Source organism: Vicugna pacos, chromosome 30 (genome assembly GCF_048564905.1).
Source record: "Vicugna pacos chromosome 30, VicPac4, whole genome shotgun sequence".
Lineage (NCBI taxonomy): Eukaryota > Metazoa > Chordata > Mammalia > Artiodactyla > Camelidae > Vicugna > Vicugna pacos.
The window spans coordinates 626,104-653,730 of record NC_133016.1 but is presented as its reverse complement, the minus strand read 5'-3'; the positions used below and the strand labels follow the sequence as shown (position 1 = coordinate 653,730).

Below are 27,627 nucleotides of genomic sequence, written 5' to 3'. Positions count from 1 at the left end.
TTGTGTAAGATTTGATATACATGAAGAAAAATGTAGATTTTTATATATAGTCTGTTTTGCTAAAGTGCATTTCAATGTGTGTAGGTAAAGTCATATTTTATTTAAAATAAGACATGTGTTAACTGTTTAATGTTGCATTATGGGAATTACATCTTTTGACTATGAAGAATTGTGTTAGTTAGAACATGTTTATAATAGAATATGTTCATTTTCTAGAGCTTCTTTTTACAGATAGATACGCTATACATGATTATTGGATATTAATTCTTATGGCTTAAACAATTAATTACGGCGAAGGTAAATGGAAGTGAAAGAGGGTTAGAAAGAGCAAGTTGAGGTTAGTGTAGGAAAGAGCCATTAGAAACGCCCACAACGGCCGGAGGTGGCAGTGGGTCAGGCCTGGAGTGTGACTGGGCTGTCTGCACTCAAGGAGGAGACACGGACTTCCTGAGTAACAGTGGCTCAATGCAGAGGCCTTTGTTTTTAGGGCTTTAGAACAACATTTAAAAAAATTTTTTTTAAATGACAGGTTTTAGTAAGACCTCTTCCAAAGTAGTTTGAGCCCTTGGTACCAGCTGACATCCACAGGGGAGCTTACCCAGTCTGAGCGCCTGTGGAGATGTTCAGTAAAACAGTCTTCTTCCTCAAGACTAAAGTAGTCTTCATGTTGTTACATTAGTCTGTACACAGAGAATGTTTCTGGGCGTGTTTGTTTGATTTTACAGAATGGGATACATTTAAACATTGATGTGCAACTTCTTTACATAGTGTTCAGTTATATGGGTACTGTAAGTTACTGACTTTTGATCCATTGTTAGATTTTGGATGATTCCGCTTTTCTGCTATTGAAAAATGCTATAATGAACATCCTTGTACCTATATCTTTGCAGGTTTCTACAGCATAAATGCTGACGAGAAAGATGGCTAAGCCATGTCAATGCTGATGTGATTTTTAAAAAACACCAGCATTTATTATCTCCCAGTTGCTCTGGTCAGGAATCTGAGGGCAGCCTTGCTGCGTCTCCCGGCTCCAGGTCCCTCTCAGGGCTACAGTATAGGTGTGTCAAGTTGTCAGCCCAGTGGCCGTCACTTCCAGGCTCCACTGTGGTGGAGCTGATGCCAGTCTCGCTCTTGGGGTTGCTGGTAGGACTTGATTCCTCTTTGTATTCAGGGCCTGCATTCCAGGAGCTTCTGGCTTGAGCTGCCCTCATTGCTGGCCACACCAGTCTCTCCACCTGCAGCTCACTGCTGGCGTGCCAGCAGGAGGGGAGAGAGTGCAGTGCCAGCAGATGGACGCACAGTCTCGAAGTGACACCCACCACCTTCTGTTTTCCTCTTGACTTTTGAGAGGATGTGTCGTGTTTGAAGGATTTGAAGGTTAAGATACGGAAATTTCTCTTTGTGAATCAGTTGAGTACTGTTGGCCTTCGCATTCTTTCATCTCTTATTTCCTTCTTTACTTCCCTATTTTCTCTTTTTTTCTTGCCTTTGCTGTTGAGTTTGGTGTGGCAGCGCACCCTGTTTTCCTGCTGACACAGGGTCCCTTCTTGGCCATCTTGCTAGTCATGCAGGTAGATGTGAGAGAGAAGTTTGCACGTGTCTGGGTGTTCCTCTTCAGCGCCTCTCTGTCCTCACAGGTGTGCTCTCTGTCAATAGGAAAGGTTGGCGGGTGACCCAGGCCTCGTAGACGTCCAGATGAAGGTCTCCATTTGATGTGGTAGTTGCACATCTTTGTGTGTGTGTGTGTGTGTCATCTCAGTGTCCAGCGGGTGGCACGTTGTAGACGACTCCCTACTGTTAGATTAGTACCACAGACGAGCACGTGTGTGGTGTCCTGCCCTATGAACTTTATGGGTTTGGTCGCAGAGCTGAGATTAGACTGCACCTTTATACATACAGGGTGAAGAAAGAAATGCCAAAGACTGGTTGTCTCCCGGCTTAATCAGGAAACCTGAGCAGTATCTGAATGTTTAGACACACATGTCCCAGTCTCAGCAGAGCATTTTTTTATAAGACAAAATAAGTTTTTTCCTAAAACTAATTTGGCACGGGCCCTAAGATGGCAAAAACAATCTCGACAAGAGGGTGAAGTGAGCAGAATCAGTCTCCTACTGTTAAGGCGCACTTCCCAGCTGTGTTAATTAACACGGGCAGAAGGAGGAGCGAAACTGAGACCAGTGAAACAGTACAGAGAACCCAGAGCTGGACCCACCCAGACATGCCCAGGTGAGCGCTGACAAAGTGCAGAAGCAATGAAAGTGGAGGAAGGATGCCTTTCAACAAATGAGGCTGGAACTATTGGACGTCCATGAGTGAAAAATGAACCATAATGTAAATGTAACACTTTATATAGATATTAAATCAAAATGGACCAGGGATTTAAATGTGAACTGTGAAACTTTTAGGAAAAAAAATAGAAAATATTCCGGATCTAAGGTAGGAAAACAGTTCTTAGACCTAACACCAGGAGCACAGTGTATAAAGGCCTAAGTTGCGTCTCATTAAAGTTAAACACTTGATCTTTGTCGAAGAACATGTGAATATGATGGAAAAACAAACTACAGACTAGGAGAAAATATTTGTAAACCATATATCCACAAAAATTTATATCTAGAATATGTAAAAACTCTTAATACTCAACAATGAGATAAAATCAAAATAGAAAATGGGTTAAAGATATAAAGAAACCTTTAGCCAAAGAAGACATACAGATAGAAAATAAGCACATAAAAAGCTATTCAACATCATTAGTTACCTGGAAATGCAAATTAAAACACAATGAAATACACTGCATAGAGAAGAACGGCTGCAATGAAAAATGACCACAGATGCTAGCAGTGAGTGAAGCCAGTGGGTCGCTCACACAATTCCTGTGGGAATATGAAATGTTATAGTTCTTCTGGAAAATCATTAGCCTCTTAAAAAACTGGATGTACAACTGTCATATGACCCAGTTGAACTTTTGGACCTTTATCACAGATGAGTAATAATTTAAGTTGGTACAAAAGCCTGCACATGAATGTTTATGCTTGCATTATTCACGGTAGGCAAAAAATCAGAAACAGGCCAGATATCCTGAATGGATGATGGTCAGGGAAACTGTTGTACATCATTCCGTGATATATCATGTTAAGAAAGCACAGATCAGAAGGATCCAATAATTGTTTTGAAGTCTGTAGTTTGTTCATTAATGCCTCATAGGAAATAAAACAGGATAAGAGAATAAAAGGTAATCATCTAAAAATGAAATTAGACAGATTCTGTTTACTAGCATCAAAAGGAATAAAATACTTATAACTAAAATCATTGCTAGTAATAAACTTAACAAAAGAATAGAAAACTTGTACTTTGAAAACTACAAAGCATTGTTGAAACACAGTAACGAAGGTCTAATAAATAGGAAGATGTCCCATGTTCATGGGTTAGAAGTACTCATACTGTTTAAATGACAGTCCTCCCCAGTCAGTCTGCAGATTCATTGCTTCCTCTCAACATCCCAGCTGACTTTGCAGAAACTGACAAGCTGATTCTAAAATTCATGTCTAAATACAAGACATTAGTAATAGCTAAGCAGTTTCTAAAAGTTTAAAAATACGACCAAAATCGGAGTAGCCACACTTCTCCGTTTCAGAGCTTCATACAGTTACAATGATCAGAACAGTGTGGAACTGGCATGGATTTTAACTGACTTTCATTTTAATTTGGCTTTCAGTTCAGAGTCCAGAACCAAAGCCTCAAGTGTATGGTTAATTGATTTGCAACAAGGGTGCCTAGACAATTCAGCGGGACGGGGCTTTTTCGGGCGGGAGCTTGTCTCTGGCCCAGCACTGGTTGTGAGGGTCTTCCACTCGGCTGTGTGCAGCTGTGACTCGTTCACTTGGTTGCGACACAGCACGCCCGTTGCCCGCTCTGCCGTTGGTGGTGTTGGGGTCGCCCTAATTCTTGCCCTTTAGGAGGGATTCTTCTCTGTGGTGCCTGACCACGCCTTCCGGCTCACACGGGCACACGCTGCTGCTGTATACACGCTGAGCAGGAGACGTGTTGGGTTTGGGGGGGTGTGTGCTTTACTTTGTACTTACTGCCGATAATTTTGCAAAGTGACATATCAAATTATGCTCAGATCCACAGTAGGAGTTCCCCGTCCTCCAGGTTTGCCAGCACTTGGCATTGCCAGCCTTTTAGAATGACCATTTCTAGTATTTACATGGTCGTTGTGGTTTTCATGTGCATTTCTGTGAAGACTGACAAAGTTGGACACCTTTTCATATGATTTTGGATGTCTTTCTCATTGGAATTACCTGTGAGAATCTCTTGCTGTTTTTCTTCTGAGTTATCCTCTTCTTATCAATTTGCCAGCCGCCAGGGACCCTGGGTGGGAGTCCTTTTTTAGTTCTATGTTAGAAATATCTTTTCCTTTCTGGTGTGCTTTGTGGAACAGACATTCTTAATTTTAGTGAAGTCTGCCTTAATAATTTTTCATTTATAGGAAGTTTCTCTCTTTTTTTTAATGTTTGGTGGTGGTGGGAAGGAATCTTGTTTAAGAAATCTCTTCTACCAAAAAGCAGTGGAAATATTCTGTGTTCTCTCTCAAATCTTACTGTTTTGACTTGACATTTAGAAGTATAATTCCTTTGGAATAGATTTTTGTGTTTCAGTTGAAGAGGTCAGGCATCATCTCCTCTTATTCCCCCACGGATGTCTAATTTTCTCAGCACTGTTTATTGACAAGACCACCATTTATTTCCTCATCGGTCTGCAGTGCCAAGATTCGCATGAATCTATCGTCCATACATGTGTGGGCCGACTTCTGGATTCTCTCCTTTTACACTGATATGATTCTCTGTCTTGGTGGATATGATCATGTCTTAATTACTCCAGTTTAGTTAGTGTCTAGTTCTGTTAGATTGTAGCCTTACTCCTCCATGTTGTTTGTCACTCTTATCTTAGTCATTCTTGGCCTTTGCATTTCCCTGTAAATTTTAGAAATATCTTGTCAATGCCCACCAAAAACATGTTAAGATTTTGGTTGGGTTTGTGTTGAGTGTGTAGGCCAGCGTGTGGACACTTGACATCTTTGCAGTACTGTATATTCTAATTTCAGAACATGGTATCTTCTGTTTACTTGGATCTTACGTAATTTCTTTTAGTAATGTTTTACAGTTTTCTTTTAAGAGGACTTGCCCATCTTTTATCAGTTTTATTCTAATGCACTTTTTTTCCTATTCTCGAAATGGGTGTATTTAAGAAAACGTTTACTTTCTTGCTGTTTGTTACTGTTACATGTGTCTGTTTTCTGTGTCATTAATTTTGTTCTCATATTTGCTTACATCCTTTTACTATCTTTGGGATTCATTGGCGTTTTTTTTTTTCTGCTTTCAAATGGGTATTTAGTTCTGTGTGTTTTTAGCCTCCCTTTTCTGTTTATACATTTCATCGTGTGTATTTCCTCTTAATATTTCTTGACTTTGTGTTCCACACATTTTGATATGTTTTTTATTACCATCCTGTTAAAAATATTTTCTAATTTCTGTTCTGATTTCTCCCTTAATCTGAGGGCTCTTCAGATCTTAATAATCACCTTCTTCATGTTACAAATAAGTGGCTCTTTTCTACAACGTATCTTTTTTCAGCTTTAACGACATTTGTTTATGTTGCTTGCTGACTGACAAGTAATTCATTTCTTTTTATTGTGTGGAGATAAATCTTTACTTAGGTCTCAAAAAATACAAATCATGAAATTATGTGAGGTGTTCTTATTATAATTACACATTTTTTCTTCAGTTTGATACAGCTTTCCCAACTAATTAATTAATGCTGCTTACTAGTAATACTAATCGTTGATAGTAGTAACGATTAAATAAATATATGAATAGTTATCTTTGAGTTTTTCTCCTTTTCTACTTTTTAAAAGAATATCCTCAAATTTGTGAGGGTTTTGTTTGTTTGCACAGTTGTACGTTTATTCATACGTTCAACATTTATTAAGTGTTTGTTTTTGATACACTTTGTCTTGTGTTAAGAGTTGGAAGAATGCTATCCTCACTTTCAAGAGTCATTTAGTCTAATAAGGAGCATATAATTTTTTCATAAGATAATAACTAGTATATTATATGTATGAGTTAAGGTACAACAGAGGCTACAAAAGTGGCAATATTTAACATTTTTCATAAATGGAACAGTTTTCAAGTGATCAATAAATGCTGTTTACGTGGTTCATTAATGGGAAAAAATCTTTGAGGCTTTACTAAAATATGAAGTAAAATTTTCAGTTTTGTTATATAAATTATGAATGTTAATTGTTTCAGCATAAACTTGAATTATAACATTTTAGTTGTTTTTAGTAGCTATTTCTCCTTTGGAAGGGAATTATGTTAATTTATAAACTTGCATATAGATAATTAATATTTTATATTACTCTGCAGAATCAAAGAGTTCCATCAGACATGGTGTTTCTTAGGACTTCAGAAAAAGCAGGTATTTTACTTTTATTTACATTGCTGATAATTGCTGTTTTGGCAGCTTTATTTTCATTTTGAAAGGTAAAATTTAAATTTATTCTTATAAGAATTTTTCTTTGGATGGTAATATATTGAATTCATTAATTTCTAAATCGCATTTAACTGTTGATATTTAAAGCAATGATTTTACTGTGTAATCTGCTTGTTTAAAAAGTTTATACCTAATAACTAAGTGACCCCTGTACACGTGGTACGTTTACTTCACTGTGTGCCGTTTAACGGGAGGTTTGTTTTCCCTCCGGGTCAGAGGCTGGAGAGCTACTTTTCCAGTCCATTTCCCTTTCCTGTCCAGTTAGATGGGGCCACGCCCTGAGGTATGGCTGACGGAGGATGGCTGAAGGTCACGTGTAACCACTCGAGCCCTGGCTGTAACTTCTTTTGCAGCCGTCTGCTCTTTTCTTCACTGCACTGGCCAAGTGTCCACCACCAGGAACCTTGGAAGCCGCCTGTTGAAGATGGCAGAGCTCCCTGAGGGCTCCCTCGGTTCCTGAATGACTGGAACAGAGCCCCCTCCTCTTCCGTTACCAGATGGCCTCTCTATGATGAGGAATACTGTTTGCTAAGTACCAAAGTTGTAGGGTGTCTGTTAGAACAGCGAGTGTTCCCTTAACTCCAGCAGAGCCGTGGCAGCAGTTAACAACTCTGCCTTCCCCCTCGCTTGCTTGTGCGGAGCTCAAGAGCAGCCAGGCGTGAGCGATTCGGCCTCTCAGGTTTTCACGGGCATGTGTGCGCTGGCAGGTGGCCTTCCGGACTCTCAGGAACACGTTAGCACTTTTGAAAACCCCCGTTAGTCATCTGATTTTTCAGCTTTCCTTTCAAATCTTTTCGTCGGCTCATTGTTTACTCCAGCTTTATCACCACTGGAGGTAGCTGTGATAGTAAACAATTGCCACTGACTGTTTTTGGCAAACATTCCTGGGGAAGCACTTTTCACAGTGAACGATCTAGGGGTCGGGTCAAGTCCAGACAAGCCCTACCTGGTCAGGCGATCACAGCTCCCTAGGCAGTCCTGGCCCCGGTTTGCTTCCCTCAGGGGCTGGCTGTGAGACTGTAGGCTTACTTAGCTGCTGTGGAGCTTGGCTTGGCGGTGGATGTTGAAAATGGGACAAGTCAAAACACCATACGGCTCACTCTTTGCTAGGTTTAGCTGTGTTTCTTGCATAAATGCACCTGGGGTTGCTGCAAGTCTTTGATTAGTTTCCAGAGTTCTGAAAAAGTTGCTTTTGACAATTTTTGCTAGTATTCTCATTACAGTTATGGAGGAATGGGTTTTCAGAGACTTTTACACTGCCGACCCCATTGACATTGCTACTTATTTTACGATTTGTTTGTCTTTGTTTCTAAAGGTGTTCAGCATAATGAATAACAAAAATATCTGCGTTTGGAAGATGCTTTTATATTAATTGCCCTTATAGTGATTGTGGTAGAAATATGTGTAAGATTATTATCCTAAATGTGGAAATGGCTTTAGGTAATTAACTTAAAAGAAGTAGATTATACAGATCTATTACTGTATAGGAGATAAAATATGAACAAAATCTATCACTTAAAAACTGGAAGAGGGTCAGAAATGTCCGTTTTTCAGAGGCGGGATCTGAGGGCTGGAGAACATAAGTGCCATGCTGAGGTTCTGGAAGTTCTTCGGCTGCTGTGCCATTGTTACTGGTGTTGTTAAGAGAGCAGAACACGGTAGAGTATCAGAGCATCAGGCAGACGAGAACGCTTCACTGTGCTTGCTTCAGGTGGATGGTATTACGTCCAAATCGATTATGCTCTAAAATGTTCTCTTTTTCTCTGGTTTTGTTTTGTTTTCTATGTTGTGGGCACAGTTTCTCTCTAGTTTGATGATATTTTATATTTTGGAGGTCATGGATCTTTTTGAGACTCTTAAGAATTATCACTTTGTTCCTCAGAAAAAATGTGCATAATACACGTGTCAATTTTTGATTATTTTACAGATTCCTGGAAGGTTATTAATGGATCCAAGTTTAGGACCTTACTGTGGTCTGTTTTAAACTATGGTTTTATTATAGTACTCAGTTTTATTATTTTTCTATCAAATTTAAATGGTTAAAACAATTACTAACTACTCACGTGGAAATGTTAAAATGTCAGATTACTGTTCTATGGAATTTTTCTTCTCTTTATACAGTGGACCAGACAGCGTCCCAGCTGTGTAAAGTTTGTGTCACACGACTGCTTTCAGTCAAGGGTTCTCAGTGTTAGGCATTCTGTTAGTGTGACTTTATGTGATGATGTAAGGTTTTTACTTGGCCTCGTTTTTAAAGGTACATATCCTCAGAATTTTTTGTGTATCTGCTAACACTGTTAATATTATTTTTTTATTTTTCAATTTCTGTTCAGAAAAACCCTGATAATACATTGTCTGTTATAATGAGAACCTTTGAACTCTGGCAGGTGCAAAAGTCTGAAATCTGTGCCGTGTTTGGGTTTGGACAATAGCCACTGGGTGTTTGTCAGTACAGCTCCGTGAGTCTCTTTGCAGCATCGTATTGACTGTGTATTAATACAGGGTGTTCTGTCGGGCCGTCAGCTGATTGTTTAGAATGTAAATGAAGCTCTTGATGGATCTGGTGACTGATGGCTTAAATTCCAATTAATCAATGGCTTCATCAGTTTCTTAATTCAGATCAAATATCTCCTGAATGCACACAGTTCTTTTAGTGGTATTAAGAGAAATTAATGCTTTAGAACTAATTTTCATCAATCTCTTATAAATGCCAATATCTTTTTCACTTGTCTCCTAAGTGATGACATTATAGTTTAAGTGTTTGGGACATATTACAATAGCTCAGCTGTCACTTGTTAGTGGGCGAGCGGTAGGTAAATGACACTGTACTCACCCACATTCTCTCTGTGGTGCTATTCATCTTGCCAGCAGCTTAAAAATTTCATGCAGAGTCATTAAGTCATATAAATGATTTAGAAATTAAGTTTAACGGCAAACGATCTGGTATTTCATATGCAAAGTCGATGTCTGTTTCTCTACTGTCGGGCGTGAACTGTAGCCTGTCTCTTGCAGAGCTGTGGGGTCTGTGAGCTGTTGGGGCACTCCGCTAGCATTCCAGGGGGACTTAGTACGCTCTGTGACATGCTCACGGGCGCTGTCTCACGGTGCCCTGACAGTTCTGCATCCCCACTCGATGCCGTCTCCTGGGTGGCATGCACACTAGCTGATCTTCCTTTGATTGTCATTAAACCTGTCCTTTGCTGTCAACTCATGTCAATTATACCAAGTAAAATCAAGTATTCATAAGAAGTCAGTAATAGGATATAAGCAGACCGATTTAGTCATACATTTTTACTGAGCCTTTAGACGGCATCAGTTGTAGCTCGTGCTTGCTGTTAAAAAATCATTAGGTATAGTTCGTGCAAGAGAAGTCCAATTGGCCATCTCTGGCTTTGCTGCAGTTCGTTCTCCCTCTAAATCGTATCAATTACTGCAAGTCTACTGATGTTAACTGTGCTTGAAGATAAATAATATGTCGCTTCCCCCTAATTTAAAAAGTAGCACATATTTAGCATGAGGCGTATCCTTTTACTTTAAAGAAAGGCAAGTGTGTGGTCTCCAGTGTTTAATAAGTTGGCAGACATCTAGATAAGGCATTGATTTCACTTGTAGAAACACCAGTATTTGAAATGTAAGAGACTCGAGAGAGTCTCAGCTTTTCTTATTTTGTATGTTACAAGCAAACCCGGACCAGAGCCATTGGCGTTGACGTCCCGCAGTGTGTGTCTAACGGAGTCTGGGATCCAGTCCTTACGTTGTTTTTGTACTTTACAAAGCACACACTCAAAGACATGGATAAACACGCACATGTTTAGGAGGAAAGCCGTCAATCTTGTGAGTAAGGGTTTAACTATAAAATAGTTGGCACTGCAAGTTTTCTTGCACTCCTTTCCATTGGAAACCAGCTGGTTATTTTCCATATCATAAATCTTTGGGCAGATGATACATAACGAGTGATGTTTATGTAATTAGAAGTATTTTTCAGAGTGCGTGAAATCAGATGAAGGTCTCATAGGTGTATCTTCAGCTGATACAATACATGATGGAAGAATCTTTTCATAGCTCTTGATCTCACGGTATCTTACCAAAGTGACTTCACCACTGCGAAACTCCTAGATTTGTGGTGGCAACTCTAATGCCTGTGGTGTAGGCAATTAAAAGAATGAAACGTGAAGGGGTCAGTGGGGTACATTCCAGGTGCTGAACTGCTGTGATGGGTTGAAAGTGCATGGGCCGCACCGGGCGCATGCGGTTTACGCCGAGGAAGAGCGAGGCAGTGCTCACAGGTGCGCAGGAGCGCGTTTCCCCTGGGGAGTTCAAGGCCCGGGAGGCCAGTGTGGATGTGGGTTTGCAAGGACCTGTTTAGTTTTAGAACTTTGTTCCAAAGGTGTACTGGACTAAGCTGTGTAAAATGTATTCTTACATCCTGCCTTAACTAGATCCCCAAATTTGAGGAATAATTAGCTAAATACTTAATAAGTTCTTGGTGTATACCATGTCCTGGCAGACTTTAGTAGATTCTCCTCTTAAGATTTACAACGTGACTCCAAGTAAGTCTTATCTTTCCCATTGTGCACATGAAAAACCTAGCAAGGCAGAGTAACTAGACAGGGAGCAGCAGAGAGTGAGTCACGGAGCTGGTTCTCAGCCCGAGACCGGCTCTTCCCACTGTGTCAGCCAGCTGCGACCTTCACACACAGGCGCCTGGAGCGGCCTCGTCCTCCAAGCTCCTGACCTCTGGGCAGCGCTTCTCTGCGGCAGCCTGTCTCACGCACTGCAGGTTGCGGAGCCACGTCCTTGGCCTCGACTCACTAGATGTCAGTGCCCCTCCCTGCGCCCCACACCAGTCCTGCTGTGAAAACCAGCGAAGTCTCCAGAAGTTTCCTGGGGGGCAAAATCAGCCCTGGTTGAAAACCACTAGAGGACTTTTTTCACTGAAGAATATCCCTGAAATAAATCCTAAGTATTCAGATGCATATCTTTTGAGAGTCATTCTTTTAATATTTTCCAGAGATCTTCCTTGGTAAAAAGAGATTGCTTCTGTGGAATTTGAGTCATGCGTGACCCCAGCTCCCTGTGCAGGAAGCTTCTCCGAGCCAGTGCAGCCGGGCAGCTAGGGGCTCCGTCTCCCGCGGTGCCCAGGCTACGGCAGGGCCTCTCCCTGGAGGATGCCCCCCAGGCTTGTTTTGCCCAGGCTGCGTGGGCTTGCCCAGCGCCCTGGGCCTCCCTCTACTGCCCAGCTGGCCCTCAGAGGCGAGAGCTCTGCCCCAGTCTTGACAGGCCAGGAACACTGGGGCCCCAGCTAGTGTCCCCCCACACTCAACCCCCTGCCACCAGCTGGCTTGTAGGGCAGAAGTGGCATGCCTGGAGGGGCTGCCACAACCCCTCGCCCCACCTCAGTGCCCACTTAGAGGAAGGTGTCACCCTCTGTAAAGCTGGCTTCTGTGTCGCAGCCACCTCCAGTGCCTTGGCCCGGAGCTTAAAATTTTTAATTAACCATTTTACAATTGTATAACTGCATTATTTCAGCTGGTTTGGGGATAAGGAGTCTTGAACAGATTCTATCCGATACAAAAAGACTTGACTGATACCATTTCTGTAGGAAGATGTTTTCTGAATCCTGAACAGGTCAGAAACTGCTACAGTGTGACGTTTAGGCTCTTTCTTTCCCAGATGACTGTAGCCCTTGGCAGCTGTGACTCTAGGGCTGTTCGCCTCTTCTTCCCTCTGACGTGTTACTGAGTAATCTTACAATGTTTGTAAAACCCGTTTCACACAGGACACTTGAAGTTGTATTTTCAGTACTAAAGCACAGCTATTTGAAAATAGTGTAAAAACGTTTTATTTAATGTTTCTGTTTAGCCGTGGTGATCACTACTGAAAGCTGACCTGGCAGATAAAGGGAAATGGCTGGGAGATGACTGATGGGTGAAATTAGCTGCTGAAGTGGGGAGAGACTGCAGGCAGCCAGTAGCTGTCATGGCGTGAGCTCTTGTTAAATGGCCGTGTGTGTGGTCTGCGTTCACCAGAGCTACCCTGTGCTGAACCGCTCCGATCAATAGCGTAATTCTACATGGAAGTGGTGGGTCGGAGCCAGCCTGACAGACAGGGCGGGGGCTGGGAAACCTGAATATGAGAAAGGTACATTGATAGGAGGCCCCGTTTTTGCAGGTGTTCAAGTGTAAATTTAAATGTAACTCATAAAAATAAGTATACGTCTTCTGTAGTGCAGTTCCAGTTACTTGCAGTTTCTTTTCCTGCTAAGATCAAATGTTTGTGGAATACTTTGGGTTTATATTTTCTATATTAATCTGTGTTTCTTAAAAAATTCTTAAATTTTAATCTTTATGTTTTTAGAGCAATTTTAGGTTCACAAAAAATGAGAAGGAGGTGCAGAGATTTCCAACACACCCACTCACATGTGTATAGCTTCCTCATTATCAGATCCCCCACCAGAGCTGTACACTTGTCACAACTGATGGATCCGCACTGACAGATGATGAACACCCAGAGTCCGTGGTTTACACTGGGGCTCACTCTTGGTGAAGTGCATTCTGTGTGTTCGGGCAAGGGTGCGAGGACGTCTGTCGATCATAGCATGTCATGCAGAGTATCTTCACTGTCCCGAGGTCCTCTGTGCTCTGCCTGTTTGCCTCCACCCCCTCCTCCATCCCGAGTGACCACTGATCTTTATTGCCTTTCCAGAATGCCGTGTAGCTGGAATCACACGGCACACAGCCTTTTCAGACTGGTTTCTTTCACGTAGTAGTAGACTAACTGCCTCCATTCTTTTCACATCTTGAGAGCTCATCTTGTTTTCGTGCTGAGTGATTCTCCGTTGTGTGGATGCACCACAGTTGGTCCACTCACCTGCTGAAGGACATCTTGGTCCCTTCCAAGTTTTGGCAATTACGAATAAAGCAGGGGTAAGATCTGCCTGCAGGATTTTGTGTGGACGTAAGTTCCCAGCTCTTTTGGGTAAATGCCAAGGAGTGCGATCGCTGGACCACACGGTGGGAATGTGTTTGGTGTTATGAGACCCCCAAGCTGTCTTCCAAAGTGGCTGCAGCATTCTGCATTCCCCCGAGCAGGGATGGGCGTTCCTGTGGCTCCGCGTCCTCACCAGCAGTTGGTGTTGTCAGTGCTCTGGATTTGGCCGATCTTGTAGGTGTGTGGTGGTGTCTCCGTGATTCACCTTTGTGGAGCCACTTCTCATGTGCTCCTTTGCCATTGGTGTGTCTTCTTTGTCTGTTCTGATTTGGCTCATTTTTAATTGGGCTGTTTTCTCATTGCTGTGTTTTAAGAGGACTTTTTGTATTTTGGATAGCATCCTTTGTCTGATGTGTCATACATATGCTTGTGTGGCTTCCTGTGACTGCCTTATTTTACCATTAAATTTTTGAGAAGTCAAGTCACTTGAATTCATTCTGTGTTTTATATGCTTTCTTTTATTTTTAAGGGATCCTTTTTTAAAGTTTGAGGTAATTTGGCTTTTTAATTATGTGAATTGTGTGTGATTTCAGGGTGAACAGTGTGAAGTAGGGTGCACTCAGAAGGGTGCTGCTTCTATCCAGTCCCTTCTCCATTCCCATCCTCCCTCTGTGGGTGGTGTCTCTGCACACGCGTGCACGCATGCACACACACTTACACTCCCCCTCCTTGTTCTTCAGTGGCTGGTGTCTCTGTTCCCACGACAGTATATATCCTGGAGAGACTTCTCAGGGGAAATGCAGGTCTTTCTCATTTCTTTTTCTTTTTCTTTTTTTCTTCTGCTTTGTTTTTCTGTTTTTTCCTTTTCCTTTCTTTCTGTTCCTCCCCACTGCCTCATGCTCCCTTGTGCTCAGCTGGCTCTCTCACTGTATTCCTGCCCCTTTGGTTGTGATTAGTAATACTGCCCGGTGTGCTGTTCTATTGTAGGATAGGTTATGAGAATACAACACGGGCGAAGGGTGAGTGGGTTTTGTAATTAAATACTTCATGTTTTAGATGTGTTAGAGTTGTGAGTGTGGCTGTGGCTCTTACCAGGGCTTTGGCTTTTTAGCTGTGCTTTTGTTACTGAATACATATGCTATAGTGCTATGTCACATATTTTATCAGCAAAGTTATATCACTCATTCTTGGATATTTTTGAATATTTACTTATTATTGCTTTATTATCAGAACATGAATTAAAGGTAGAAACGATCAATGTAGTCTTTCTAAAATAAAACACTAATTAACATTAAGCCTTCATAGTCAGGAACGCCAAATAGGAAATAAGTGATGAAACAGTTAATGGCCTGTATTGTTTCAGCAAACTCATGTTGTTAGTTGAATAAATAAAGACTTTTAAGGATTTTTGTTCACGGGAATCTCTGGGTTTATCATTTCTCTACCCCACTGTGCCGTGAATTGCGACTTCAGAGTGCCTGTAACTCAGGAATTTTTCTTCTCTCGTTCCAAGGCTCATGCTTTATTCGAACTGATCAGCTCGACGGTGAGACGGACTGGAAGCTGAAAGTGGCTGTGAGCTGCACGCAGAGGCTCCCGGCCCTGGGGGTGAGCACTGTCGTCATTATTCCCTCATTTCTTACAGTGACTGTTCTGTGCAGTAAGTCTGGTTCGATTTATACCAGCTACCTTGATGCCTTGATAATTTTTAAAAAATAATTTCTTCCTTACTAATGAAGGATCATTGACAGTTATGCCCACGTAATTTCCATGGTGTCTCAGCACGTCACCTGTTTGAGGTGTAGTTTTGAATGTTCCTGTTGGGTTGACTCTTAGGTTTCCTTTATTTTCTCCTTGTTTATGTGTTTAAACGCCCACTCATCTGGGCGACCTCTGAAACTGGGAGCTCGTGGTAGCGGTTTGATGAGTCTGCCGTTGGTAACGGACGTACTCCCAGGAGGCAGTTCAGACCTGCTTTGGTGGACGGCAGAACTCAAGACGGCTTAGCTTAGCCTGGGAGGCCAGGCTGTCCACCTCAGCTTTCCCTTTGAAGGTGGAGTGTCCTTGCTGGTCGGGAGAAAGTGTAGTGTTCCTGTGTCTGTCAACAGAGAGAAGGAGAAAAACGCCTCCGGGCTTCCTGCCTGGCCCTTGCTGCCTGTGGAGCGGGCAGGAGGTGGGACAAGCGGGAACAGGTCTTGCGGATTTCAGTGTTTTCGGGATCTCTAAAACAGGTCTCTCACTAGTGCTAAGGATCTCCTAGTGGTATGATTTTTTTTAATTAAATTTCTTTTCACTTTAGCAAAACCGCAGTTGTGGTCATTTAGTATTTTGTGTACTTTGTACTGTTTATGTGCACAAGAGACGCTTCATCATACGTGATTTGCTGATACTCATTGGAGAGTAAAGAAAGATGAAGATTGTCTTAAGAATGACCTTTGACCCGAGCAGCTGTGGGAATTGAGCTAGACTTGGCCGCTTCACTTGGGTTGGTCGGGTTCGGAGAGGAGTGGCTGCTCGTCTTGCACACAGTGAGTTGCTGTGCCAGCAGGAGCCTCCCTCGTGCTTGTAGGGACTGGACTTTTTGGAAACTAAGTATGTTTGACGTGCGTAAGACTTGGCAATACTTTTGACTCAAGGTTTTTTCAGTTGCCTAGCCTTTAGATAGCCCCCAGGTTGAAATTCATTCCTTTATGTGTGTCCTGTATCTTTTCCAAAACCTTCTGGTCACTAATGAGAGTGTGCGCAGTCTTTCTTTGTCCGTTTATTCATCGTCACATCGTAATGTGGTTCACCAAGTGTGTCTGCTGGAGTCACTGTCGTCTTCTGCTCCTCCTCTTTTTTTTTTTTTTTTTGCAACCCTTTAAAGATTAGAGAAAAGAAGATCACTTCTTCCTCCAGGGACTGCACAGAACAGGGTGCAGGTTGCTGGATTTGATTCCCAGGTCCTGTTTCTAACCCTGAGCTGGAGAATCGTTCTTCTCAGCTGATCAGCCAGCCCCCACGCTCCTCTGTCGTGGGTGGGGACCAGCAGGCAGCTCCTAGTTTTTGTTTTTTAAAATATATCAACATTAAGAGAAGGCATGCAAATAGCAAGTTTTCTTCCTTAATGTCAGTTCTTGAAAGTAGAATTGGGGAGTAAAAGAATATTCACGATTTCAGGTTTCTGATATTTAAAAATTATCATAGAAGAGTTGTGCCAAAACATCTTATAGCCATTAATGTATGATTATTAGGTAAGTATGTTTCAGAACACTTGAAACAGGTCTTGAAGAGAGAAATCTCAGCTTGATAGAGAAAATTTGGGACCGTTTATGTTTTAATTGTATTCCTTTGGTTCCTAGTACTGTTGAAAGCTTCCACCACATCTCGGTGAGGGGTGTACCTCCTACTTGGTGGTCTGCCCCTCTCCTGGGTCCGTTTCTGTGTTGGTGTTTGCCCATTTAAAGCTATATCAGTGCTCAGGTATGTGCATAGTGACAGACTGATAAAAGCAGGTATATATCTGCAGATGTGCACCCCTCTTGGGCACAGACACTTCCATGTCTCCGGTTCTGCCTCCATACGTCTTGTGGTCTCTGTCAGTCCCCAGGGCAGAGTGGTTTCTGAAAACTGTCCAAGACGCTCTTCGGGATCAGAGTTTCTCAGTCAGAGCCAGGCAGCACACTGGTCAGGTGCCCTGTGAGCTGTAAATTCTCAGTGCTCTGTGACGGTTTATTTACAGTCTGCAGGGTATTTGTATAGTTTGTATGTTCTGAGTTAATGCAGCTTTTTGTTGGTGGTGGCGAATGGGGCAAGGCATTTTCTGCTGGGCCGGTGATGAAGGGAGTAGAGGAGCTGAAGTTGGTGCTGGTTATTTTCCGCTGACCAGCTGGCTTTGACCGCTCTGCAGCGGGCCGGAACAACGGGCCGCTGGGAAATCGCTGAGCTGCGGGTCAGGGGTGCGGCATCTACCCGCCCGGGGGTGTGGGGGAAGTGGGCGTGCAGAAGCCGCCGGGCTGCTGTCCAGAGGGACTGGACCGTTGACTGTTTGCGCCAGTGGCGTGCGGGTGCGCCAGTGCTTGGTGGTGTCGCTCTTCCAGTTCAGTCGCTTGGATAAGTGCAGTGGTCGCTCGTTGTAGTCTGTGCTTCTGAGGCGGCTGATGGTGCTGGATACCATGTTACGTGCTTGTTTTCCATCTGTGTGTCCTTTCAGGTGAAAGCCTGTTCGTGTCTTCTTAGTGTCGCTTACGTGATTTCTTAGCATGTTCTCACTGCATGATCACGTCACGTGCAGAAGACCGTCTGCCTCTTTTATTCCAGTCTGTGTACGCAGCCTTCTCTCTCCTTCTCTTGTGGTATGACGCCGGCTGAGATCCCTAGCGCAGTGTTGGATGGAAGTGCTGAAGCCTTTCTTGTCCTTGTTTTCAATCTTGGGGAACATTCAGCCATTTAAAATTCTGTGTGATGACAGCTGTAGGTTTTTCATAGAAGTGTGGGGAGGGGCCTGCAGAGGGCGGGTAGAACTGTCCCCACCTTGATCGTGGTGATGTCATAGGCATGACTTGTATTAAAATGCAGACAATAGTACAATTTAAACATGCGTGATTTATTGCATATAAATTATGTCTTAAGGAATAATTTGTCATATTAGGTATTGGTTTTTTTTCATAGAGAAGAAAGCCCTAATTTCATTATGGGTTTAAGCAAGGCAGTTTGGTTTTTTCATTTAAAAGCTCACACTGCCCGTAACTGTCGCTCACCTTGACTTTCTGTGTCTCGTGCAGTGGATTTGGGGAATATTGGGTGTCATTCGCTGTTTGTCGCTTCATCAGTGGAGCATTGTGTCCGCCGTGACACTAAGAGTAAATAAGTAAACCTGCAGTCCTAGAGCTTTTCTCAATGAGTCGGGGACGCCGCCAAGCACAACCTCCCCAGCTCTGCTGGGTTCCAGGGCACCTCACGTGAGCGGAGCCCTGGGCCTCAGGCAGCCACGCAGCGGGCGCCGAGCGGTGGGTCAGTGGCACAGGCCGGGCTTCCTGCTGCTGCACAGGCGACTGGAGGGCGCGCACTTCCGGCACTGGAGACGTTCGGGACGTGTGTTTCTGGCTTTTGTGATTAGGCAGATTTGTTAACAACAAGGAGGTCACAGTAGTTCTCAATAAATCATGACTTGCTGATTTATTTCAAAAGATCCATATAGCAGTAAACAATACCATTTACATTTAATTAGTTTTATTGAACGAGAGGCAGTTTTATTTGTAATGAGCCACATGTTATGATTAAGGATGTATTTTAATGACCTTTAAGTAATGCGAACAAATGTTGCCCTTGACCTAATAGCAGAGGCTTTCCTACATTATTGAAAACTTGGGAATGATTTTTAAATTATCATGAAAAGCTTCGAATGACATTCTCATTATTGTGCCGTTATTCAGCCGTTTGATGTCTAATGTGCCGGATGAGATGCATCCCTCTGAATGTGCATGTGCGCGTGGAGGTGTGGGGGCTGCTCAGACGGCCCTTTACGTCCACGCATTGAAGGGCGATCTGTTGTACGAGAACTTCGCTGTTTGAAAATTCCTGTGACTGTGTGGTGCGTGGCTGATGAGTGAGCCTCAGCGTTTCCTTACCCCAGGGGTCGGCTGGCTGCTTATTAAACATGCTAGTCTTTCCATCAGCCTGAAATTATTATACGTTGTATTTCCTCTTGTGTAAACTAGCTTGACTTAATTAACTTGAAAATAAATTGTTGTCAGTTAGCGTGTCATCTGAGCTGCAGTAGCAGACCTGCTGTGGTGAGCCGGTGTGTTCACCCTTAGTCCGGTGCAGCGTCTGCTCTTCAGAATCCTGGAGACGAATCTGCGTGCATCTTCCAGGCCCACCTGGAGGTGTGTGAATGAGCGTTCCCAAGTTTACTGAGCTCCCCAGGAATTTTCAAGGCATGAAAATGAGCGTGAGTCATCTGTCTGCCTGGCTGGCATGTCCCGGCTGGAGGGTCCCCGCTGGCAGGTGCCGTCTTCGACTTCAGGCACTTGGTGGCAGTCGCTGGGGAGACGGCGGCCTGCCTCACGCCCTGGAGTCACAGGGTCCCGCCATGCCTTGAACTTAAAAGCTGCGGCGGTGTTTTCCATGGAGGGTCGTTCCTAGAGTGACTCTTGGAGGCTCTCTCACGAGCCCCTGCTCCCTGTGATTTGGGAGCGTCTCACTCCATGTAAGTCTCTTTCTGCTCTGAGCTCTCGAGTGGTTTCTGACTCCGTGCGGACACCTCCCAATCAGGAGAGAAGCTCTGCTCCCTCACCTAACAGTGCAGAGGTGGGTGGTCCACGCCGAGGGGGCAGCTCTGTCCTTGTCCCCAGGTGACCTTCAATGCTGCCGAACCCTTGCCAGCATGGGGGCCATGGCCCTGTCCTACTCCCCCCTAAAGCGAGCTGCGTGGGGAGGGCTGGCTGTGCGGAGGGCGGAGGGTGGTGTTCCTTAGGGGCTGCGTGCCCCTCTCCAGCCAGGCAGTTCTGTTTTTAAGAGGTGGTGGAGGGGAGCGTGTCATGCCGTTTCTGCGCTGGGTTTCCCTCCGAGTCCCTCTGACCGTCCTGCACTTCGCAGCGGGTGGCGGGCTCTAAGGCTCTTCAGTCGGTCCTCCTGAGGATTTTACGGCCGTCAGCGCTGTGCTCCGTTTAGAGCTGTTGCTGTAAGAGTCAGTTCTTTCCCACTTGCTCTTCAAGGGACTTGAAGCAGCTTGAAGACTTGTGTGTTCCCTACCAAGATTTAAAGCAGGGAATAAATGAAATGTAAACTCAGAACAGCAGACGTGTCTTCCAGGAGTGAGGGAGGCCGTGTCATGGTTAGCCTGTGGCCTGTTTCCTGTTGAGACTGTTTTCTGTAAGTGCTGGAGCTGGACATACTGCCCAGCAGTCAGGGCCCCCGGGTGGAGAGGCGCTGGCGAGGGGGCCTCTGGGGGCAGCCCGGGAGCCTGCAGCCACCCTGCCTTCCCCCGGGAGGATCCATGGAACAGCAGCGCAGCTCTGTCTGTTGTAAGAATTCATCTTCTACGTGAATATGGGTCTTGTGTTCTTGTTTCCTCATGTGTCTGGAAGTGTGGACTGTATCCTCAACATCATTGATAATTGTAGAGACTCTGGATTTTATGATGTTCTTCTGAAGAGCATTGGTTTCTGCCTGGTTTTGTTTTCACTGTAGTTAACCTGGCTGAAGTCAAATGCCTGGCGCCGTCTCCCCTGCAGTGGGGAGCGGTGCAGGTCTTGTTCGTTTCTTCCAGCTCAGCTTGACTGCGTGACCGCTGCCTGTGCGCAGGATGTCCGGGGCTCAGAAAGAGAGGGGGCACAGAGCCTCGGGCCCCTCCGGAGGCTCTCCTTGCTGGGTCCCTCTCCCCGCTCACTCTTCGGCTGCTGTGGTCGCCCTAATCTCTGGCCTCTGTTTTTAAAGTCTGGAAGTCTGGTTTTCTGAGTTAGCAGCGTTGAGACAGAGCCAAAACAAAATGAATAACCAAAACAAAATGTATAAAAATGGCAAACTCTCTGTATCAGGGTCCTCAGGACCACACCCACTTTTGATGGGCCTCAAGGGGGCTCCCAGGACTCGGCATGCAGCCCTGCTCTCAGCCGCGACTTACTCCAGTGGAAGGGTGCAGAGCGCAGTCAGCAGAGAGAGCAGGTGCGTGGGGTGAAGTCTCAGGAAACCAGACCGAGCGGCCAGACTTTCCTCCTGAAGGACTCACACAGGACACGTTGAATTCCCCCAGCAACGGGCAGGAACACGTGCGGAGTGTGTCCACCAGGGCGCATCGGGGCTGCCCCACTCTTCCAGCTCTGACAGTGGAGGCTGGGAGCGAGTACAGTGAACCCTTCCCTTGAGCAGTGAAGGGCTGGGGCACATGTAACTTAGGCTTGGCCCTCCTTTGTACGCGTGGTGTTTACTTCTGGAAAAAACCCCTGTAGAAATGGATCAGCACTCAGCCTGCGTTGTTCCAGGGTCAGCCATATTTAGAAGTATGCAGCGGGGTCTGAGTAACCGTCACAACTCCACATACGTTTTGTGAAGCCGTTGAGTAAGTCCCTAGATCTGGTGTGTATGTTTTTATTTCGGCAGCTACTGCCTTTGCTGTAAACTAGTGATCTGCGCTCCTTAAGGCCAGGAGGACGGTGTCTTCCTCCCACGCACCCGAGCCGTGTCCCCGTAACCTGTGTTTGTATCCTTGCATGGGAGGACTCGACTGTTCACACATCACGGCTGCTTTCATAGAATTAATTTTGAAGCAGGAAAGTTACCCTTTCGGTTACTTCATTCATTGGCAACATGTAACAGTTTAAACAGTAGGTCTCCAGAGATGAGTTCTTAAGTGCCTTATTTCAATTATGAGAGTATGTTTGCTGGTCCAGCAAGTTGAGTTTTTAAAACTCTATATAATTTTATTAAAACAATAGAAGTTATGTTAAATGAAAAATGTCCTTATAATCATGGGGCAGCCCAAGTGCTGTGTATTTTATATGCATCTCCCAGTTGCTTTTGACACAGCCTGTTACGGGGTGGCGGTTGTCCACTGGAATCAAAAGTCCCTGCACTTCTGTTGAGCTTAAAAATTGTCATAGTGTTGGGCACAAACTATAAGAAACTCAGCTATTACTTTTGATAAGTAATATATGAAAAATACTAGTTGGTAACTGGGACATTTCCAAGGGATGCTTTTTGGTTATGATGTGACTAATTTGGGTATTCTGTGTTCCAGGACCTTTTTTCTATCAGTGCTTACGTTTATGCTCAGAAGCCGCAACTGGATATTCATAGTTTTGAAGGCACGTTCACCAGGGTGAGTCTCATCTTTTGTTAACATAACCATATGCGTTGTGTGTGTTAAGTTAAAAGTAATAAATCTTTATTTTGAAAGAGTAATTAAATCAAGAATCCGCTTAAACAAGTTTTGAACTAAAAAGTGAAAACCTAGAGAATGTGTCAAGTTCTTAAATTTTCCAATACCAAATATCTCTCTGGGCTACGTTCAGTACAGTTTTCCTATTTTTTAGCACCTTTGCTCTTGTTACACTATTATGGGTGGTAAGATGAAGTAATTCGGTGGTTTTGGTTTTGGTGATACCTGGTGCACTCGAGCATCCACGTCGTGTCCTGGTTTGTGTCACCTGGTTGGGTGGACGTACGTGTGTGTGCGTGTCTGTTTCCTTGTACCACAAGTCCGTTTCCTTCTGTGTTCTTCTCACTGTTAGGGTGTTTGGCTGCAGCTTGAAGTCCCCCCACCCCTGAGTATTTCATAGGATTTGGAGCACTCAGTAACTTTCGATTTTCACAGCCTATGCTGATAGTATAAGTGACTTATAATACTTAAGGGGGTTTAATACATGGTATAGTTTATTTTTAATTGCTGCATTTATTTTAAAAAGATTTCCGGTGGTCCAGTCAGCTTTGTCTCCCTCCTGGTCTCATATAAGGCTTGGTGAGCAGCTGTCACCGCTTGCGAGAACTTCACCAGGGGCACGCTGTGTGCCAGGTGACATGCAGGCTGCAGGGCGCGGGCTGAGGGCGCGGGCACTGCTCTGTAAGCATTCCCACAGGGGCCGCAGTGATGGTGTATGCGCAGGACGGCCGCGGGAGCCTGCGGGAGGGCGGGGTCCTGGCGGTAAGTGCCTTGTAATGGGCTCTGGAATACTCAGATCTTTTTGTGCTTTGCAAAAGTATTTTTGAAAAACAAAGTGCATATGAGAGAAAAAGTCTTACAAAAGGGGGAGCACCCTTAGTACAGTAAATTCAGAGTTACTAACCGCTGTTAGTACTTTGGAATTCTATTTGCTTCTTCCTTTCTGTTCCCCAGATTTATATTGCCTGTTATTTGCTAAAAGTTTTGGAAATGTCTGCTGGACAGGGTGTCAGAGGGTGAGAGCAAACGAGAAGTGGGGCTGGAAACACCCAGCCTGTAGAGCACAGTGACATGGAGGGTGTGTGGCTGCGCGCGTGACTGTGTGGCTGTCTGACTGGGTGTGAGACCAGGTGTGTGTGACTTTGTGTGGCTGGCCGGCTGTGTGACGGGTGTGTGAGCGAGTGTGCAGAGGTGGGGAGGGAGGACGGGACGGACGGCTGGACTCGATACTGGAGGTCTTTTCAAAAGAAGGAAGAAGCCATTTACAGATTTTCAGCCTAGGAGAGAAATGATGATACTGGTGTTTGTGAAAGATTCCCCTGGATCCCTGGTCCCCGTGGAATAGTGGCAGCCACCTGAATTTACGTCCTTACGGCCTCCCCAGAGTGCACAGGCCAACGGCGGTGGCAGCCGGGGTCACCTGTGGCTTGTGCAGGCAGCACGGGTGAGAAGGGAGATACTGCAGACTTGCGTTCAGTGCGGGCAGGGACGTCTCCAGATGGGCAGTCCGCTCTAGAGACGGGACAGCAGAGGAGAAAGGGGTTCGTGGGGGTCCTGACTTCATCAGGGCTTCTTAGTTCACGTCAGACACATTCGCCTTGTATGAATTACTGCAAGTTCTTAATAATTCATTGCCTTCATTTGATATTCCTAACACAGTTTTGTTTCACTCATTTTATATCAGTCTTGAGTTCTAGATTATTTCAGATGGAAAATCTTTGTTTTCTGTACCTTTTTCAAAAAGGAGGAAAGAAAAAACCATGCTAAATAACTAGTTTTGTAACTGGAAAATAGAATGTGGTTTAATTACCAAAATATCAACTGAACATTTAATAAAGTGATACTTGCTTATATTCCTTTTTTGTACTGTGATATGCAGAGGAGAAAACAAATGTTTCTTTTGATTCAGCGTATGTAATTAAATAAGAATCAGAGCAAATTAATTCAGATGTCCTGTGGCAGTAAGTGTACTGTTTATTTTATTGTCCATGCAGAATTGAATGCACAAGCACATTGTGATTAATATCTGCTCCTACTTACCTTAAAACAATGTCATGGCTACCTAAATTGTTGACTGTATGACATTTTGTGTTACATGATTCGCATTATTATTCTTGATATCATTAATTTTGCTTATTCTTCAAGACAGAGCTATTCTCTCTAAAGCTTGGAGTTTATAACTATAGCCACTTCTGAAATATTGGCAGTATTCGTGGTCATTTAACATCATATTCCCATTTAATCTTTTTATGATGCATTTTGTACTGTAATTTCTTCTGTAAACCATAGCACACTTATCATTGTTCATGTCTTTTCCAGTCAAAATGCTCCCCTTTCTAAAACGTATCCCTGTTGTTTGTTGACGAGGGTTCACTACTGAGAAAGCAGCTTGAAATGGCAACATCTTGCATTCTCCCTCCTCAAAGCAAATTTTATCTTTTCAAACTCATAACATTAAAGAGAAAGAAGTGCAGAGAGAAAGGTATTTAGAGGTAATTTCCCATCTTCCCAGTCTTTATTCTGTACTATATGAGATTGGTAAAGAACTTTTACAATAATTTTCTCAATATTAGAAAAATGTTTAGTGTTTGAAGTCCATTATTGTTATCACAGAATGAGAAGGGAGCTGCATAGATCCTGTGTATTCTTCAACAAGTAATTGTGCTAGAATTACAGAATGCAGTCATGTGGCGAAATGGTTCTATAAAAGTAGCGGCAGAACCAGCTTAGGTTTCTGAGACTAAACTACAGAATCTCTTACTTGTAGTTCAGAAAGCCGTAAAAAAATTCACGTTCTTTAATGCCATTATTCCTCCTAGAGTTCGACACAATGGGGAAACAATAAACTAAAAGACATGCAAGTGTTAATTTTTAAATTTCCATTTTAAGGGAACTGTAGGGACGGTTTAAAACTAGGAAAATCACCTTGTATGATTCCGCTTATATGTAGGATCTAAAATATGATGCAAATGAACTTACTTATGGATCAGAAAAACGCTCCAGACATGTGGTTACCAAAGGGGAAAGGGAATGGGGGAGGGGTAGACTAGGAGTTTGGGATTAGCAGGTACAAACTACTGTCCATAAAGTAGGTAAACAACAAGGACCTACTGTGTAGAGCAGGGAGCTATATTCAGGATCCTGTGATAAACCATAGTGGAAAAGAACATGGAAAGGAATATATATGTATGTGTATATATATGTGAATGTATATATAAAATGTATGTATATATACAACTAAATCACTTTGCTGTACACCAGAAACTAACATGACATTGTGAGTCAACTGTACTTTAGTACAAAGTTAAGAAAAAAAATAAACTAGTGGAATGATGCTCGTTTGCACTCTGTGGTCAGGTGATCACTGGCGCTGCAGGCAGGGTGGCCCAAAGGAGCTCCTGAAGGAAGGGCACCCGGAGCACTAGCAGGCCGCTGCCTCCGTGCTTGGTCCCTCGCAGGGGCGTTAGACGCGGAGGAGTGGGCCCCTCTCTGCTGTTCTCATGTGTGTTCTCTTCCTGGACAGATGCAGTGCCTGTGCTGTGCCAGGTGCTCAGGTCAGGGTCAGTGCCATGGTCAGACAGCCCACAGTCTGCAGGGACAGCTGAAGACAGGAAGGGCTGTGATGCAGTGAGAGTAATTCAGAATTCATATTAGGGAAGGATTTTGTTTGTTTTGTGCCTTAAACGACAAACCCAGCAGTTGGCGGGACTTATCCCAGTTATGCACTCAGTTTGCTGGGTCGCGGCTAAAACTCCTGCATTAACGTACAGTTACAGCATGTGCCGTTTGAACTCTATTTAGGAGCTAAGCATGAGGGTGTTTCAGCCTTCTCTCTCCAGCAGTGCTTATCCAAAGTAGGTTCTAAGACCATCTCTGTGATGAGTCGGAAATTGATCATTTCATTTCAGTCGTAAATTCAAGTACAAAATAGTTAATGCAGAGAGATCACCAACTTCTCTCTTCTAAAAGTTGATGCTTTGTCCTGTAAAACCATTAAAGGCAAAGGGAATACTCAGTTTTCCTGGACTGTCTGGTTCTGAGTCGGGCAGCTCTGTGCCTTGCCCTTGAGCAGCTACTTTGGCTGTGAGCACAGGGAGCCCAAGGCGAGGCTGGAGTGAGCTGGCGCACCGCAAAGTCCGGCGGTGGCACGGGGCCGCGGTGCGAGAGCTTGATTGATGTCGCCTGCATTTGGAAATTTGAAAATACGTACGATGAAAATGGTTAAAGGGACTGCGAATTGTACAGCCTCTCATCCAAAATGTAAGCGGTGGTACAGTCTCTTGGCTTTTCGTCTTCAAGTTGTTTCCCATCTACATACATACTTGCTTTGGGATAATATAAGCCTTGTTTTCCCCACTTACAGTATGTATTTCCTCAGTGTTTTGTATATTAATGCAGCTATATAATTATCATTAGATTTTTTTAAGCTAAGACTCCTGAATGCAGCAAAGTAAAACATATTTTACTTGACAAACTGTAACTGGAAGAAGTAACTCCTAAGGGAATTTAAAGTGAAGACAGTGTGCGTCTGTCTCCATGGGCAGAGATGGGCCACGTGCTGGTGTCAGCGTGGGGAGCAGACAGAACCTTTATTCAGGGGCCACCCGTGCGGCTCCTGCATTTCAGACCCACTTTACGTGCTGTCATTTACAAGGCTTGCTGGTGTGCCCTTTTCTTGGGCACCGTTGCACTGCTGCCTGCCTTTACATCCATCATTTCTGCGTGCATCTTCACTCCCACACTGAGCCAGGAACTGCTTAGCTGAAAGGCTGTCTTAATTCTTCTCAGAGCTACAGCTTCTAACACAGGGCTTGGTGTGTATTTAGATACCAAATGCATGCTTGAATTAATTGGGTGAATTCTCCTATTTACAGATGGTACAGTGAAGGCACAGTTGAAAGAAACACCAGTCTTGAAATCCATTGTGTTTTAAGAAATTGCACCCCATGGTAACCAGAAAGGAAACAGCTATAGAATATACATAGAAGGAAGTGAGGAGGGAATTTGTTTATGGTGATTTATCTTCATTGAGATCTTTGTTTCTCCACGTGGCTCTGGGGACAGTCCAGTAGCCTTTTATCTCGACCTGTGGGACCCCCTGAGCACTTCCTGCAGGGACGCTCCCGTGGTCCCCAGCTCTCAACTTGTGTTCATCTGGGAACGTCCTGATTTCTCCCTTACCTTTGAAGGACGGTTTTTCTGGGTACAGGGTTCTTGGTTGGTAAGTTCTTTTTCTTTTAGCCCTTGGCTGTGCTGGTGCACTGTCTTCTGGCCTCAGAGTCTCTGGT

At 44.0% G+C, this 27,627-nt stretch overlaps 1 protein-coding gene across 8 annotated transcripts in view; it reads left to right on the top strand.

The window, feature by feature from the left end:
- Window positions 1-27,627, top strand: part of ATP9B (ATPase phospholipid transporting 9B (putative)) — a 154,402-nt gene that overhangs the window by 41,106 nt on the left and 85,669 nt on the right. For 6 of the 8 annotated variants that reach the window (XM_072952379.1, XM_072952375.1, XM_072952377.1 and 3 more), the window contains 3 exons: window positions 6,423-6,474; window positions 14,993-15,087; window positions 22,199-22,279. In XM_072952379.1, the coding sequence (XP_072808480.1) occupies window positions 6,423-6,474; window positions 14,993-15,087; window positions 22,199-22,279 (228 nt within the window). The remainder of the gene's footprint in view (window positions 1-6,422; window positions 6,475-14,992; window positions 15,088-22,198; window positions 22,280-27,627) is intronic. The other 2 variants (XM_072952376.1, XM_072952380.1) reach the window with 1 other exon arrangement.